The sequence below is a fragment of the Aplysia californica genome, unplaced genomic scaffold (assembly GCF_000002075.1).
Source record: "Aplysia californica isolate F4 #8 unplaced genomic scaffold, AplCal3.0 scaffold00104, whole genome shotgun sequence".
In the NCBI taxonomy this organism is placed as follows: Eukaryota; Metazoa; Mollusca; class Gastropoda; order Aplysiida; family Aplysiidae; genus Aplysia; species Aplysia californica.
The window spans coordinates 109951-126797 of NW_004797374.1; the positions used below are offsets into that span (position 1 = coordinate 109951).

The 16847-nt window shown below is 41.0% G+C and overlaps 2 protein-coding genes across 2 annotated transcripts in view; both read left to right on the forward strand.

Annotated features, from left to right (window-relative positions):
* Positions 1-1881: 1881 nt before the first annotated feature.
* Positions 1882-7739, forward strand: LOC118477470. Its single transcript, XM_035968995.1, has 2 exons — positions 1882-2137; positions 7398-7739. Exons 1-2 carry the CDS (start codon positions 1882-1884, stop codon positions 7589-7591), a joined length of 450 nt encoding a protein of 149 aa, XP_035824888.1. The 3' UTR covers positions 7592-7739.
* Positions 7740-13547: 5808 nt separating this feature from the next.
* Positions 13548-16847, forward strand: part of LOC101863335 — a 5632-nt gene continuing 2332 nt past the window's right edge. Inside the window, exon 1 of the mRNA XM_005095473.2 lies at positions 13548-13926. Coding sequence (XP_005095530.2) covers positions 13548-13926 — 379 coding nt within the window. The remainder of the gene's footprint in view (positions 13927-16847) is intronic.

Below are 16847 nucleotides of genomic sequence, written 5' to 3' on the forward strand. Positions count from 1 at the left end.
CACACACACACACACACACACACACACACACGTACACACCCAATAAGCGAGGAGCTTCGTGCAAGTCAACGAGAGTCACAAAGCCTTTGATGTGCTGAGCTCTCAGCCTTAACCGAAGCACGACATGTTGTTATGAGTGATGGCTGAATTGGCAAAATGGCTGGACTAAAGGTTTGAATTGGAAATGCTATTTTTTTGCTGACGTCAAGAATCTAACGACAGCAATAATAATTGAGTTGCCTTTGCTTTCTGGAAATGCTGCTAAAACATCACGGCCACCATCACCACAACCACCGTCAACAACAAAAACAACAACAGCAACAACAACAACGACAGCAACAACAGCATAAGCAACAACAGAAACAACAGTAGCAGCAGCAACAACAGCAACAACAGCAGAAACAGCAACAACAACAACAGCAACAGCAGCAGCAGCAGCAGCAGCAATAGCAACAACAAAAGAAGAAAAAGAACATCAACAATAGCTATGACGTTAGTGGCAACTGGGCAGCTGTGTCAGCAGTAGCATCAGCATCAGCAGCAGCAGCAGCACAAATAACACTTCTCAATTACAGAGAACCATTTTAAGCTTAACCATGCTCGGACGGTTTTGTGGCTGTGACAAAGTAGGTGTGCGGCCTTCGAAGACATGTTGCACTGCGAGGGGGGGGGGGTGCAGAGTTTTATTGCGTGATTCTTATAAGGGAGGTAACGCTGCACGCTGTAAACTGTATCAAGGCTCTAACAGAAATAATTGATAATTTGAATCAATAGTCAAGAAACTTACTGACCTCGCATCTAGCTCTCCTCTGAGAGGCATGCATCAGTCTCAAAAAGGGGGGGGGATTTAAGTGTATTGACAAAATGACACAATACAGCTCAGCAGAGAAACAATAATGAAAAAGGAACATCCAGTGGCTCCTTCCAACCACCCAGCCGATTAGGCCGGAGAGATGTATTCAATCAATTAAAAAAAATATATAAAAAAACAGGGGAAGGTAAAGGAAAGGAGAAAACCAACTCATTCTAATTGCTTATTTTTTTCTTTTTCCATTTCCAGACTACTCGTACGGGAAAAAATACATTCTTATTCCCACCCCCATGTCGTGGAAAGACGCCTCGGGGGCCTGCAGAGAGCTCAACGGAACTTTAGCCACAGTGTTTGACGTGAGCACACTGCCTGACCTACACTTTGAAGAGTAAGTGCCTGATAGATGGTTTCGTCTGTCTGTCTGTCTGTCTGTCTGTCTGTCTGTCTGTCTGTCTGTCTGTCTGTCTGTCTGTCTGTCTGTCTGCCTGTCTGTCTTTCTGTCTATCTGTTACTTTCTTTGCCTCTCTACGAATACTTTCCACCTCCGTCCCGGTGGCTGGTTGGCGGGTGCTCTGGTGTGGTTTGCTCCTTCTTTGCTATAAAACAGCTATTGTCCTATCTCTCCTTTTTGTGTATGTTATTCTCTGGTAACACATTTATTCTTAAACACTTATTGACCTTATTGTTTTGCAAGTGCCGTAAAACTCTTACAAAAAACAACAACCTCCGCCCCCCCCCCTCTCTCTCTCTCTCTCTCTCTCTCTCTCTCTCTCTCTCTCTCTCTCTCTCTCTCTCTCTCTCTCTGTCGCTATCACACACCCACCCCCCACCCCCACACACACTCAGTCACCTCGAATATTTTGGTGCAGTAACTTTCCTTTTCCGACCCACGCTGAGAGGAATGAAACAACCCAGCAGGAAGACCGAGTTACTAAAGTCTTCTGTGAGCGACTGTGAAGCGTCTAACTACTACACCACAGACACCGGTTCTTACAAATTGCAGTATCTCCTGCCCAATCTCTGCATGTTCATGTGTATTCATATCTCTTGCACTTCTGTTCATTTTACACATGACGAACGAAATTCTGTTTTCTTTCCCTTTTTATAGCAAATGGAAAGTGTGGGTTGGAGTGGTGGTCAACAGCAGTCTTTCAGGGCCGCTAACCTGGGAGGACGGCAGTCCGGTGTGGTACCCAACTGCTGACTTGAGATCCAGGGCTGATCCAGATAGCGACCAGTGCCTCACCATGGAGACCCTGTCGCCCTACAGGTGGGGGCTGGTCAACTGCTCCCAGAGATTTCCGTACCTATGCTCAGTGGACGAAGGTGAACTTTGTATTAAACTAGCGCGACCATATACACAGACACGTATGCACACGTGCCCATCCGTCTGTCAATCTTTGACTGAATTCTAGCTGTCTATATTCTTAAACGTCTGCTTCCAATTTCAATATTTCAACAAGTCTATCGTGGCACGCATTAACCTTTTTAGTACGCATACTTTGGTGAAAAAAATAATTCCTGTAAAACATCAGTAAAGTAGTCTGTCCGTATGTTTGCCTGTGTAGTAGTCTGGCCATCTGCATGTTCTCACCAATACATCTAATCTATCTGCCCACCAGGCCGTTTGCTTGTTTGCCTGCCTATATGCATGTCTGTGTGTATGTTTGTATGTATAAGAATTGTTTCGTGATGTATTTTCGATATGATATGAATAATAACAATAACATAAAATCAGGAGGTGCAGTTGACTGGATTTTTTTTGGCTTATCAGTGGGTTTTTATGTAGACTGGACGTGTGTATCGGTGCGTTCTAATTCCTTTTGTCTATGCCAAGTGCGTGAGTGAAATTGCATGATGGAATATTTCTGCCGTGATCTGACAAAACGCATTTTTTCTCAAAATCAAGGTTTCGAGATAATCGCGATTGAGTGTTTTTTGCTAATTAAACAAACAAATATCAATGTTGTTTTTGTTTGACAATCCCACATAAAAATATATATCATTTACCATGACTGTACTAAATTTGATTGAATTTGAGCTAAAGACAAACAAACAAACAAGAAGAATGCGTTTTATCACATCTTCCCTGTAGAAATGCGTTTTATTTTCAACGCATTAATCCCAGAATGATCTGACAAACGAATTTATTTTCTGCGTCCCGTTAACTGTGATCCGGTAAAACGCATTTAAATGCGTTTTATCAGATCATCGCTAGAGAAGTCGTGTGTTTTGCTTCCAAATTCACTGCTGGTTAAACGTATTTTCTACGGCTGTAAAAAGGGTATTAACATTTCTTGTTCAGATTCTGTTCTACAGTGTACATACAAAAGCTTTTACTGATGAAGAAGAAGAAGAAGAAGAAGAAGAAGAAGAAGAAGAAGAAGAAGAAGAAGAAGAAGAAGAAGAAGAAGAAGAAGAAGAAGAAGAAGAAGAAGGAGAAGGAGGAGGAAGAGGAGGAGGAGGAGGATGATGAGGAGGAGGAGGAGGAGGAGGAGGAGGAGGAGGAGGAGGAGGAGGAGGAGGAGGAGGAGGAGGAGGAGGGATAGGAGGAGGGGGAGGAAGAGGAATTGGGGAGGAGTCTGCTCTGTAGGGTCAGTTTTCGGTACCGTGGCTAACCAGATAATAATATATAACTTAAAAACACGGCACAACTCCCGGCTACCTCACGAGCATCGTCCTCTTGTTGTTGTTTCGTCTTAGTCTTTTTTGACACTTGAAATGTTGGGCAGTAATTTATTGATACTGCTCACACCGGTAATGGTAACGAAAGATTCGGTCACTTTTATCCAGCTATTAATTCTGGTGAGTGAATATTCCCTTCGGGGATTTAAATGCGTATGGAATTCGTTTCTTGACCACCAGATTATTGAGAAAACATGTGGTGACTCCTTCAACATGAATGCACAACAACTGTTCAAAGAACTTATGAAAAGGTAAGTTGCAATCATGTTATTTTCATTGCATTTGAGGGAGCTTTGATTAAGTTGTCGTGGCTCCTGTTTTACCAGTCTTGAGTGGGGAACATTTTAATGGTCTGGAGTGACTGTAGAGGTAATGCTTGTGAAGAAGGCAAATAAGTGACATGTCTTTTTAGTTTATTTTTGACACTCGCATCACAGTTGACGAGTTCCTAAAATATTCGTCTAGGTGTGGGACTGTTGTTAATATTAAATGGACTATTCAGCCAAATCACAAGGACACCTCCACTACTTATTCGCTTTTAAACACGTGCCTTTCAGGGAAATCGTCCAAGAGCATAAAGACGATCACAGCCCTTTCGAAAGTTATGAACCACCCTTAATAAAACGTCGGCGTTTGCAAGAAATCCAAAGATCAGCAGCCACAGCAGCCTCCGCAATAGAGGTTCCAGCTTTCTCTGGGGCTGAGGTGATCTCTGGTCCATCAGATCCCCATGCTCCTACCCCTGTAAAGAGTGCACGTCGACGCCTTCATTTTGGCGACGATGATTCTGGTGAAAGTGAGCATCTTTCAGAGAGTTCAGGTGTGTCAAATCCATTCGCTGACTGGAGCGAAAACAGAGAGTTCACTGATGTTGCCATTTGCAACATCAACACCAGTCCATTGTCCCTTGACTCAGCATGAACCAACTTCAACGCCGACGGTGGGAGAGCGCAGGTCTTTGTCTGATCTCCTGTCTGAATTTGACAATGTTCCATCTCCTTTGTCACCGATGCCGCCTTCGCAACAATCATTTGAAGAAAGAAAAGTTATTCTCGAGAATACAACTTTTCATTTCTCAAATTGTCTCTTACCCAAAATGCTGGTGAGCCACCATTCTGTGTCTCTGGGGAAAGTCAGTCTGTTGCATCACCAGTGCAACCCATATCAGCAAGCCCAACACACTTTCTGCCATTGTCGCCATCTCAGTACATAATCCCTTTATCACCAGGTCAACTTGAGGAAACCTCATCTACCTCAGATTAGCTGTATCAGACTCAACCCTCTCGTCCTCAGATCAGCTGTACCAAACCGCCTTGTCTCCATCGCCCACGTTAACACCCGCTGCATCTGAAAGACGAGAAGTACCACATTTTACTCTTAAGGAAAAGCACACCATTCTTCCTCCATGCAACTGTAGAATGAACTGCATCGTGAAAATCCCTCCCCCAAGACGTCAAGTAATTCATGAGGAGTTTTGGAGTCAACCCTACAATGATCGCCGAAATTGGATTTTTCAACACCGCCCGAAGACTAAAAGTGACTTTTCCAAATTCCCGTGTACGCTCTCAAAAGACTGCGGTAAACAGGTCGTCGTCTGCTCTGTGTTTTTTTTCTGCACACCCTCGGAAACATCCAATTCCATATTCAACAGTTAAAAAATCTCAGGTGCTTCTGCAAGTGACTTGTTTGCCCCTAGAGACAAAAGGGGTGCAAAAACACCTTCCCACGCCCTGACGGGAAGACATTATTGCCGCAATAGACTCACACATTGAAGAGTTCCACCCTTCAGTGAGCCACTACAAGCGAGAACATGCACCTAATAGGTGGTATTTGTCATTGGACATAACCATTCGAGAAATGCACTCCTATTTCACAGAGACGTGTCGCTCTCTAAAGGTAGGGTACCAATCCTACGGTAGGCGAGTGCAGCTAAAGAATTTTAGATTCGCCGATCTTGGAAACGAGATGTGTGAGATATGTCTGACTTTCTCACACCATGAGCTCCAGCCGCCCGCACTGGACACAGACTTGAGACGTGTCAACTGTTCACATCCCACAAGAGAAGCGTTGCATCAAACCGTAAACAGTAAGACAAAAATAGAGAGAAAGGCCCTGAAGTAGGGTTCGAGATCATTGTATCAGCGGACATGCAAAAGTTCGTTTTGTTGCCTTTCATGCGGGGCGTCAAAAGCTGCGACTTCCGAAACCGCCATGTAGCTTTCCACGAGACGTTCGCACCCCTAGGACAGCAGGCGAAAAAGAAAAGCCCAAAGCAAGTCAGATCTGTCCTCTGGCATGAGACAACGTCGGGAAGGTCTGCCTCCAGCGTTACTTCAGCTTTTGTTAAAGCAATTTGTGACTTGGCTGAGGATGCAAAGGACATCGTTATACGGTGTGATAATTGTTCAGGCCAAATGAAAATTGGTATTTGTTCACGTCCCTGGCAAGGCTGTTGAATGACAGCAGCAAACCTTTTCTCCACAGGGTCATTTTGAAGTACCTTGTAACGGGTAATACATTCATGTCCTGTCACTCGTTTCATGGTGAGGTTGAGAAGAGTAATGATATGAGAAGGAAGGGAAATATTTTCGGTTTTACCGATTTTGTGGCGACAGTGCAGATCGCTGGTGGGGGCCCGAAAGTATTACAAATTAACTATTCAGACTTTATAAATTGGGACAAAAGGTCACCTCAGCGAAGCATGTGAACATTCTACGTATCAAACAGATGCCAGCAGTGAGTTTTCTTATCTGCGTATCGACCATACGTAAACTGTGATCTGATGAAACGCATTTTTTTGTCCTTCTCGGGAAGAAAAAAATGCGTTTTATCAGATCACAGGTGATGTGAACGGTCGATACACACGAAAAAAAAAGAAGTTTTGTCAGATCATCTCTGAAAAAAATGTGTTTTATCAGATCACATTGGAAATAAATGCGTTTTAACAAATCTAAAAAGCTAATTTACTTAAAAACTAGTCGCAGTCAGGCTTGCATAATTATATCTCAAGTTAGCTTTCGACATGTAGAATTCATTAGTGGAATAAAAAATTTTCCCGCCAAAATGAAAAAATGCGTTTTGTCAGATCACGGCAGATTTCTGTATTTGTTTGAGCGAACATATTATGAAACACGCCTCCCAAATCATCTTCAGTATTAAACGCCAAGCGTTTAAAAAGTCTTTTATTGGAAAATGTCATAATTAAGGGTGGTGGGGGGTGTAAATTTATCGATTTTTGATCAGTTTATGGTATCTGGACTTTTTATGTATTATAATACTTTAACCATTTGTAAATCTAAAAGATGCTTACTCTTTGTGTTACAATCATCTTCTTTCAGTTTTTCTGTCCTAGAACTTTTATTTTGCCTATTATGTAACAGCATATCGTTTTTACTTTTTACTTTTTTTTATTTGATTCTAATTAAATTTTCTTGGGCTTGTTATTCACACCATAATCTAACTTTGCACAGGTGGAAAATCATATCGATGCTTTCATAAGTGAGTTACGTGGATGATTATGCAATCGAATTCAGAGGCATGAAGGGTTACGTCAGTCATACATCTCTTACTTTTTTCATATTCAAGCTATCCAAGATCCCAACAGCAAAAAACAACAACAACGTATTGAGTATATCTATCAATGTACCAAATTTGAAAATTCTAAATAAAAAATCCTTTTTACTTTCATGAAAGGTCTTTATTTCAATATGACCGCCGCTACCATGGTACCGTAGACTTGAACAAAAAAATTAAAGTTACATTTTAGAGATGTTTTCCTTCTATACATCTATGCTATAAGGCTTTATCTGAAAGGTCATAGTTACCGAGATAAGTTTATAAACGAGCCCCCCCCCCCCCTTTAAAAAAAGAGGGGAATTACCATCTATATTATCTTTTTCAGGCGTATGTGTGTACGAAGTTACTCCAACTAGCAGTCTGGTTGGCTACAACACGGCAAAGTTCTTTGAACAAGACCGAGAGGGTTGCAGAAAACTTTGTGATGAAAACAAAGACTTCACTTGTCGATCCTTCGAGTACAGCAAGTGGCACTTCTGTCAACTCTCGGAGGTGAACAGGTACCAATTTATTGTGTGACATGTTTGGTGTGATTACGATACGATTAATCGAAGGGCTCCAATGATTAGGAGCAATTGTTTCGATCTTAGTTCTTTGAACTTTGACTACCACTGGACTCGAAAGCTGATAGGCACATTAAGCATACACATACCCGCACACAAACACAAACACACACAAACAGAGAAATAATATGTATTATGTGCGTAAATACGTGGGTATTTGTGTGTGTATTCGTGTGTGTGTGTGCGTGCGTGCGTGTGTGTGTGTGTGTGTGTGTGTGTGTGTGTGTGTGTGTGTGTGTGTGTGTGTGTGGTAAGTGTGTGTGTGTGTTTAATGTGCCTAGGAAAGTGCCAAACTGGTCATTAACATTTAGGGATTCCAAATGTATGACTAATATGATTGTAAATATGCTTGAGATAAGTACGGTCAAAACAAGTTTCTTCACAGCAACAATATTGTTTGCGTCCTGTGCGACAAACGATGGCAAACGTACTGACATTTTATGATTGGATAAACATCGGATGATAAACTGACTTAAATAGGTATACACATACACGCATGCACATACAAGTTCGTTTGTCTGTAATTTGTTTTCCTTTGTATCAATCTACTTTGATCTTGATTTATGACCCTATTTACTCTCTGTGTTTATTCTGCTCATTTGGACGATAGTGTGAATTCGACGAACCTCTCTCTCTCTCTCTCTCTCTCTCTCTCTCTCTCTCTCTCTCTCTCTCTCTCTCTCTCTCTCTCTCTCTCTCTCTCTCTCTTTCTCTCTCTCTCTTCCAGTTCCCCCACCATCTCCCCCCCCTCTCTCTGTCTTTCTCCTTCTTCCCCTACCCCCCTCCTTCCCTCTTTTACCCTCAATATTTATCAATCTCCCATACCATATCGTGCTTTGGGGGTAATGCGATTTCAAGAGTCTTAGAGTGAGATTCATCCAGTTTCTTTTTTTTTAAAAGGACATTTTCAAAATTCGTATTAAAAATGTTTTAGACTTTGTGGTGAATACATTGCTGTTTCTTAATTGCAGACACTTGATTCATACACATTCTCCTCTTTGGGTCAATTCGCACCGAGGAAAATGTAGAACTCATATACTCTCTCCTTTCGAATACTATTAATATAAAGGCATAATGAATAATAAGAAATACATTAGAAATATTATATAGATCTAGAATATACAATCTGGTCAGTTCCGGGACTAATGGAGAAGTTGGTATCAAACTAAAGCTTGCCTACATACAGTACACACCCACATACACACACATACACACACACGTGCACATATGACGGTACATTTATATATATATATATATATATATATATATATATATATATATATATATATATATATATATACATAAAACATAATATTATATATATATATATATATATATATATATATATAGTATAGTTTATAATGTGGAAAACAATATACACAGATGGCCTGAACAACTTTGCAACGAATAACACAGAGATAAACCAAGCAGATCAAGAAGATAGACAACAGGAAGGAATAGAGTACCGTGATCGTCAATGTCTGCTCTAGACCTGACACCTGAAGAAGAAGAAGAATTTGAACAATGAACGCCTTGTATATTTAAGACTGTAAGCAGTAAAATGAATATTTCTATCGGAGCCTTCGTAAAAATATTTTTATCAATTAGGCAATAGTTTAACCAAAACAAACCCACCCATTATTTTTTCCAGGTGAGGTCCGTGGAGAGGAAACGCCAAATGGTGACAATACGACTGACCTGCCAACAACAGAAGGTACAATGTTTTGTTCAAGACTTGGTGATGAACCAGTTGTGCTCGAGCTAGCTGTTGTTATTATTGACATTGAGTTTTCGTTAAAAAATCCTTTTTTTTGCTCTTAACTTGTGTCTGTTTTGTAGCTGTTAAACTATTTACCATCTAGCACAGAAAACTTGGGTTCGATTCCCAAGAGGGGAATATTTTTTCTTAACCTAGTATCTTCATCTTATGAGCTGGGATATTGTATCCCATTTAGCCCAGGTTCTCCCTGGTAGGAAGGGTCGAGCTGGCCCGCCTCCTAAATGCTCTTAATTACTTCAAATGGCCTGCCAATACTGCACTTTAGCATCCGCTACACTAAGTTACAGACAAAACCCATCCAGTACAATAGATCGAGAAAAAATAGCACAAAAACATAAGAGTAGGAAAAAGGGTGTCCGATTTGTGGCCTAGATTATCTTTCAAAATACACAGCTGCGGCAACAGAAGCCCAGCAGTGACGCAAAAAGTAACCAGAGTAACTCTAAAGTTATTACTCTTCTAGTTTACCTTCCAGCACTGAAAAGATAATTGCTGCTTCTGCTGCCGCTTCTATTGCTGTTACAGCTGCTATTCATTTTTCTTGTAGTTGTTGTTATTGATATCACCACACCTTTTTTATCTACCCCTTCCCACCCCCTCCCCCCAGTTACAACTACAACAGCTAGTAGAATGTACAGCAGCACGAGCTATCTGCGTACAGTATAGAGCCACCTCTGTAATCTTAATTTAGTTTTGTAAGAGTTTTACGGCACTTGCAAAACTATTAAGTCATACGAATGCCGAAGGTTAGGGGAATTAGAAGATTAGGAGTAACATACAGAGACAAGGAGGAGAGATAAGGACAATAGATGTTCGAGAGGAAAGAAGGAGGAAACCACACCTGACCACCCACTGTAATATAGTCACGAGAATCATTAAAATAAAATTACAGGGAAAAATAAGAAGCAAAGCTACAACAATTGGGGAAAAACAAGCTTTGCGCCCCCCCCCCCCCCCCCCCCCCCCCCCGTCTGGTAGAAAAAACTTTGTTCTAATGCAATAAAGAACTATGAAAAAAAATCGTGAAAAGGTAAACGTCAAGAGAAAGCTTCCCACTTAACCCAATAAGCATTTCAAGGGGCCACCACTTTCCATACGCGACATGTTGGGTCACTGTTATAAATCCCTCCCTCGTTGGTTACCAAGGTAATTTTTGCGACATTGCCTGTGCAAAATGGTTGATTTTTTATTGGATCTATGTTGTGCCAATCCTAATTGAGTTGTAGTTTTCCACGCGTTGGACCAACCCGCATGAATCCTGGCGGTCTTCTCTCGAACCTGAGCTGTTTTAAGATTTGATTTGGTCAAATTGTCCCAGAAGGTGATTCAATTCCATTTTTTTTAAAAAAGCTGAAGGTCTACTTCACTGTGCTAAAAAGCTGTTCTGAGAAGAACCTTTCAAAAGTACATTTTGGATTCTTCTTTTCTTAAAATGACAATTATTTCCAATGCTACGTATTGTTGTATATCAGACCCCATGTTTTCAGTTATTCTTTTGCTTGCAGGCTGAAAAAAAACAACGTTTTTATCCATTATCATTCAGCTCCCCAGACAACCGAGGCAGAAGGGATGATCGTGTGTCTTCGTTTGAACCCCAACCCGGAGAATGACACAAAGGCAGAGCGAAAAGATGTTGCGGAACTTAAGGTTGGTCAAAGGGTGAACCAGGTTTGTACCCAGCCATCCATCCACCTATTCACCCATACATTCATTCTTCAATCCCCGTCTGTGCACGCACGCACGCACGCACGCACACACGCACGCACGCACGCACGCACGCACGCACACGCACATGCGTGCACACGCACACACATACACACACACACACACACACAGAGAGAGAGAGAGAGAGAGAGAGAGAGAGAGAGAGAGAGAGAGAGAGAGAGAGAGAGAGAGAGAGAGAGAGAGAGAGAGAGAGAGAGAGAGAGAGTCGCAGTCATCGTCAAATCTTATTACAGATATATTATCTTACTGCATTCGTATGATTTGTAATTTTCCCTGCGTGATTTTATTGAATAGGTCATCGCCCCTTTGTTTTTGGTGAAATTGTAGTTAAAGTAATCGGCCCTCATCTCCACTCCTAAAGGCCACACTTTGTTTCTGATGGAAAAAGACATTAGCATGCACTCCTCACTACACTTTCCCCTATGAATCTAATAACTCTCGCCTTGTCTCTTTCCTTTGAAAACAATGTATATCTATCTATCTATCTATCTATCTATCTATCTATCTATCTATCTATCTATCTATCACACTCACACATTCCCACCAGGCAAATTATCCTTCGCCTTCTTCATATTTCATTTGGGAAAATAATTATTTGTCTCTCAACTGATTCAACATACAACGCAGTTCAACCAAAGACTCCAGAGACTCTAGCTGAACATCCACCATAAATTCATATCCATAAACTGCATAAAACACCAGAATTAATCCTTTGGTCGAATTTCACTGAATATCCAACGGACGTCCCTTTGGTGTGATTTTGATGTTCTAGGTTTTTGGACATTAATATATAATTAAAGTCGGCAGCAAAATCAGTCTCACTAATTTCTATGGTATTATCTTTCAATCATGCGTTCATTGGTTCGATCTTAAACACATTATGAATGAATACAGCAAATCATTTGGGATTGCCATGTCATATTCAAAAGTGGTAGTTTTTTAAATTCTTTCAATATTATTATTTTTCTTGTTGTAAGTTGCAGTTCATTATAAAATAATGAACAGATTTCTTTATTGGAAAAAAGTATTAAGATTTTATTGATTTAAAAATTAAATGCAAGACGAGTTGTAAGGGCTGGTCTTGATGAAAGCACTCATCCCTGGTTTTTTTCGTCCAATTTTGTATTTGTAGAGAACGAGTGTTTTAATGAATATTTTTAGTTATTCAAGTTTCAATTTTATTGTGACTGTTCGTGACTTTCTATTGAATTGTTGTATATTTTTAGTGAACGCATTGCCAAACTCACTGCAAGACTGTTTTTCTCATATACATCTCTCTCCATCTCTCTCCATCTCTCTCTCTCTCTATCTCTCTCTGTCTCTCTCTATTTATATATATATATATATATATATATATATATATATATATATATATATATATATATATGCATGTATGTATATATATATATATATGTGTGAGGCAGCATGGTGGAATCAGGCTCTCGAGGGCAAGTCGAGTTATTGGTATCATCTTAATTCTTGTTCACTTGTCTTTATTTGGATGAAAAAAACAACAACCATTAAACTGAAAACAAGTCGAGCTATTTGCAAATGAAGGAGGTGGGGGTCACCTGTTTTCAGAGGTAGAATTAGTGAGGAAATGGCCACCGAGGATTAGTTAATTCCTTAGCTTAAGAGTCCGTGGTAACTGAAAATTTATATTTTTTGTGCCTTTAATCCTTGTTTTTAAGAAAAAATCGACACAGAATTAGAAATGAGTTCTTTAATGGGCATGAAAGGTGTTGAGTCAAAAAACAAAAATTTGATAAAAATTCACAAACCTGTGGAAAAATGCCAGTTTCTTCGCTTTGATTATTTTGACGAGAGCCTGATTCCACTACGCTGCCTCACATATATAATACTGTGTTTAAAGTACAATGTCGATTAATTTTTAAGATGTGATGTCTTTTTTATGTAATGCACTTTGAGCATTTTAGAAAATGGAAATGTGCAGCATAAATGCTATGTATTATTATCATTATTATACCCTGTGTGTAACTATTTGTTGTGATAATTACAGTCACGTCCTCCATGGACACTGCTTTTATCGTTCAAATTTCGAGTAAATAAAACAATGATTATTTCTTGAATGAAACCATTACTCTCAGATCGATTTAGAAATGCGATGCACATCTTTCCCTGTAGATAAGTCAAATAAGCGATTTCTATTTTCTGTTTTTATATACCCATTTATCAAGATTTGATCCTGAAGGCTCCGTTCTTAATCCTGTTAGAGGCTGTTGTGCAATGAAACCAAAGACACAACCCAACTAAAAGAAAGACAGAAAATGGCATTAGTGTTTAAATTCAAGCATAATGCATTATCCCTAGTTAAATACAACAAACACCTTCAGTCCCTAACGTTATATAGAGCATTTAGTTAGGGCAAAAAGAGCCTGCTAACGAGATGATTTTTCCGAAAACCTCTCTTGAAAAGGTTCTGTTGTCGCCATATCCTCAGGAGATGAATACAAAATTCAAAGAGAGAACCCGGTTCCGGGCGACCACGAGTGCAGTGGATCACCGTCCTTCAGCTACTTATGTGGGCACGGTGGCGGTTGCTGTAGTGCTCACGATCTTTGGATCCGTCATTGTCTTCGACATCGTCACGTTCACTGCCTCCTGTACAGATAAATGCCGGAAGAGAAGAAAAGCCCGAAAAGCCCGGAAGTACCGGAAGAAGAACGCAACACTGGGGAATTCTGTGGAGGTGCCCGTGGACATTTTGGCCCGGAGCAAAAGATTGAACGAAATGCGCTGGCCAGGAAGTCCCAACTGTGACGACGGTGAGAGTTTTGTGTGATTTATTTTAACATTTCTACATTCTCTCTTTCACAGGTTGTTGAGATGGTTTCAGAATGTTTTCAGGTATGCTGGGTAAATAACTTAGGTTGTAAAGCATATCGAGCTAGCTGCTGAGCAGGAATTTGCACTATACTAATGCTATATTTTATCACTATCATTATCATTATCATACTTGTTATACAATAAAAAATTATCGCTTAAAACATATACACGTACGTTGAAATACTTGAGCAGTTTCAGAGGTATCTGAAAGACCGACAAAAGCTACTGGAAATCTTCCACTGGGCCAAACTCTTAGTGTACGGTATGCTAGTTTAACTGGTTCACCTTGTCACTTGGTTGTTTACAGCCGTACCTAACAGCTACCGAGCCTCAGCCAGTCTTTGCTATCCTGTTTGTTTTAGTAAGGTTTTGCGGCGCTCGCAACTGCTTAAGGTCATATGAGCGCCAACGGGTGGATGTCAACAGAGAAGTCCAAACGGGGAAATAGGCTTACTCTGCTCACCTCTCTAGCCTCAACAGCGACTTCGACTATCACTGGATCGATAACAACAACAACTTCGACTATCAAGGCACCCCGGAAATAGCAATTTACAAGAGAGTGACAAACATACAAAAGAAGTAGAGGAAAAATGACGATAGTAAGGACGAGGAAACAAAAAAAACATCAGTTCTCTCTATGTTGTTCCGGCACAGTATGAGTATGACATTGATAAATCAGCCTATTTGCAAATCTACAGTGCATAAGGACATGTTAATATCCCCCCTTTGGGAATGGCCTAAAGACAACCATAGTCAGTAGCACTGCCCTGTTGGGGGGGGGGGGGGGGTTGTTATCTATAATCAAACTGTATGTTTATTGCTTGGGGCATTCACTTCTACTCAGTTTTTGGTTTTAATCTTATGTAAACATAGTAAACAGAATTAGAGCTAAGGGGGGCTTTGCAGTTCTGAAACTTGAATGATGTAACTGGTTATGTAGAAATGAGAAATAGCCTTTTGTATACTTAGAGGTAATGGAATTATTTTTCATGGTGCACGTACAAACGTAGATTCCTTCACTTTTTGAGACCTCTTTTACTTCTGTAAGATTTCTGCAAATCGCACAAATACTAACATTTCTTGCAAATGTATTCTCCCTCGCCTGCCACCCCTCACCCCCCACTCCCCCGCCCCAAAAGTATATATTTAGCGCTATCATGGCTCATGAATACATCAGATAACATATCATCGTGAGATAGAAGACCTAGTTACAGTTAGCTGAACTCAATTTTTAGGGAGCAGGATGAGAATACAGCACTAGCATACAACTCACCGTGCCATGCTGATGTGTTATTCCCGTTTCGTAGAAAAAAAGAGCATTTGTATAGCGCATAACTCCGCTCTTCAGCAAGCTCTACCCGCTTTACACTATATTATTTCTACAGCAGACCAGAAAAAAACAACAACACTCAGAAACATTCTCAGCTTACAGGGAAGCATACAATGCAAGCAGCTGATTAAGCGCTCAAACACTAACAGACAAGATCTATCGCTGTCTATAGCTGGGTACTCATTCCCACCTGGATGAAGTGAGGAACACTTGTGTAAAGTGCCTTTCCCAAGGACACAACATCGGATCCCTGACTGTATTCGAACCCACGGCCTTACGATTGTGAGTCTGAGAGCCTAATCGCTAGGCCACAGACGCTACGAATCCAAGATGTGTGAGCTCCAAACACAGGTCAGGCTGGTCTGTCTTTCAGTCGCAACACACATCATCTGCCTTAAATACGCTCCTTGCAAAAGATCTTTTGCTGAATAACCAACAACAGATTTTTAATGTATTCTCGACCATCTATCTCAAACGCAAAGAACCACCATCTGATAGATAGATAAATAGATAGATAAATAGATAGATAAATAGAGGTCACACACGCACGTAAGCACGAATGTGCGCACCTACCTACCTACCTACCTACCTACCTACCTACCTACATACCTACATACATACATACATACATACATACATACATCCTTCCATCCACCCATCCATCAACCCTTCCTCCATCCATCCATCCATCCATCCATCCATCCATCCATCCACCCATCCATCCATCAACCCGTCCATCCATCCATCCATCCATCCATCCATCCACCAGGTGGAGACAATCGGCGACGCCTACATGGTGGTCTCGGGCCTCCCAGACCGTAACGGCAACCTTCACGCCAGGGAGATAGCCCGGATGTCGCTCTCGTTGCTCAAGGCGACCTTGACCTTCCGCATACGTCACAGGCCCACAGACCAGCTCAAGCTGAGGATAGGGATACACTCTGGTCAGTGCTGTGTTGTGTGTAGTGTGTTGTTTTGGTGTGGTGTGTGTTGTTTTGGTGTGTCATTTTTTTTTTGGTGTTGTGTGTGCTGTCTGTTGTGTTGTGTGTGTTGAAGGTGTGTGTTGTTTTGGTGTGTTGTGTGTTGCTTTGGTGTGTTGTGTGTTGTTTTGGTGTGTTGTGGGTTTTTTTGGTGTGTTGTGTGTTGTTTTGGTGTGTTGTGTGTAGTGTGTTGTGTTTTGGTGTGTTGTGTGTTGTGTTGTGTGTGTGTTGTGTATTGTTTTATTGTTTGTGTGTTGTGTTTTGTGTTTATTGTGTAAGAGTTGTGTGTGTGTAGTGTGTTCTGTAACAGTCGTGTGTGTTGTGCTGTATGGGTGTGTTGTGTATTGTTTTATTGTTTGTGAGTTGTGTTTTGTGTGTGTTGTGTTTTGTGAGTCGTGGGAAGATGGAGGGGATAGAAGAGGGGGGAGAGTAAAAGAGGTGAGGGGAGGATGAGGATTAATCGCGGAAGGGGGGGGACAGGGGAATGAAAGAGGGGGGAGTGGTTGGAGAAGGGGAGAGGGTGTTGGAAGAAGGGGTGGGGGAATGGAAG

Bases quoted from the DNA above. Each gene is read 5' to 3' on its own strand.
- LOC118477470 (XM_035968995.1), top strand. From the start codon at position 1,882: ATGACGAACGAAATTCTGTTTTCTTTCCCTTTTTATAGCAAATGGAAA. The intron at 2,138-7,397 runs GTGAACTTTGTA...TATCTTTTTCAG, and splicing joins CCTATGCTCAGTGGACGAAG to GCGTATGTGTGTACGAAGTT.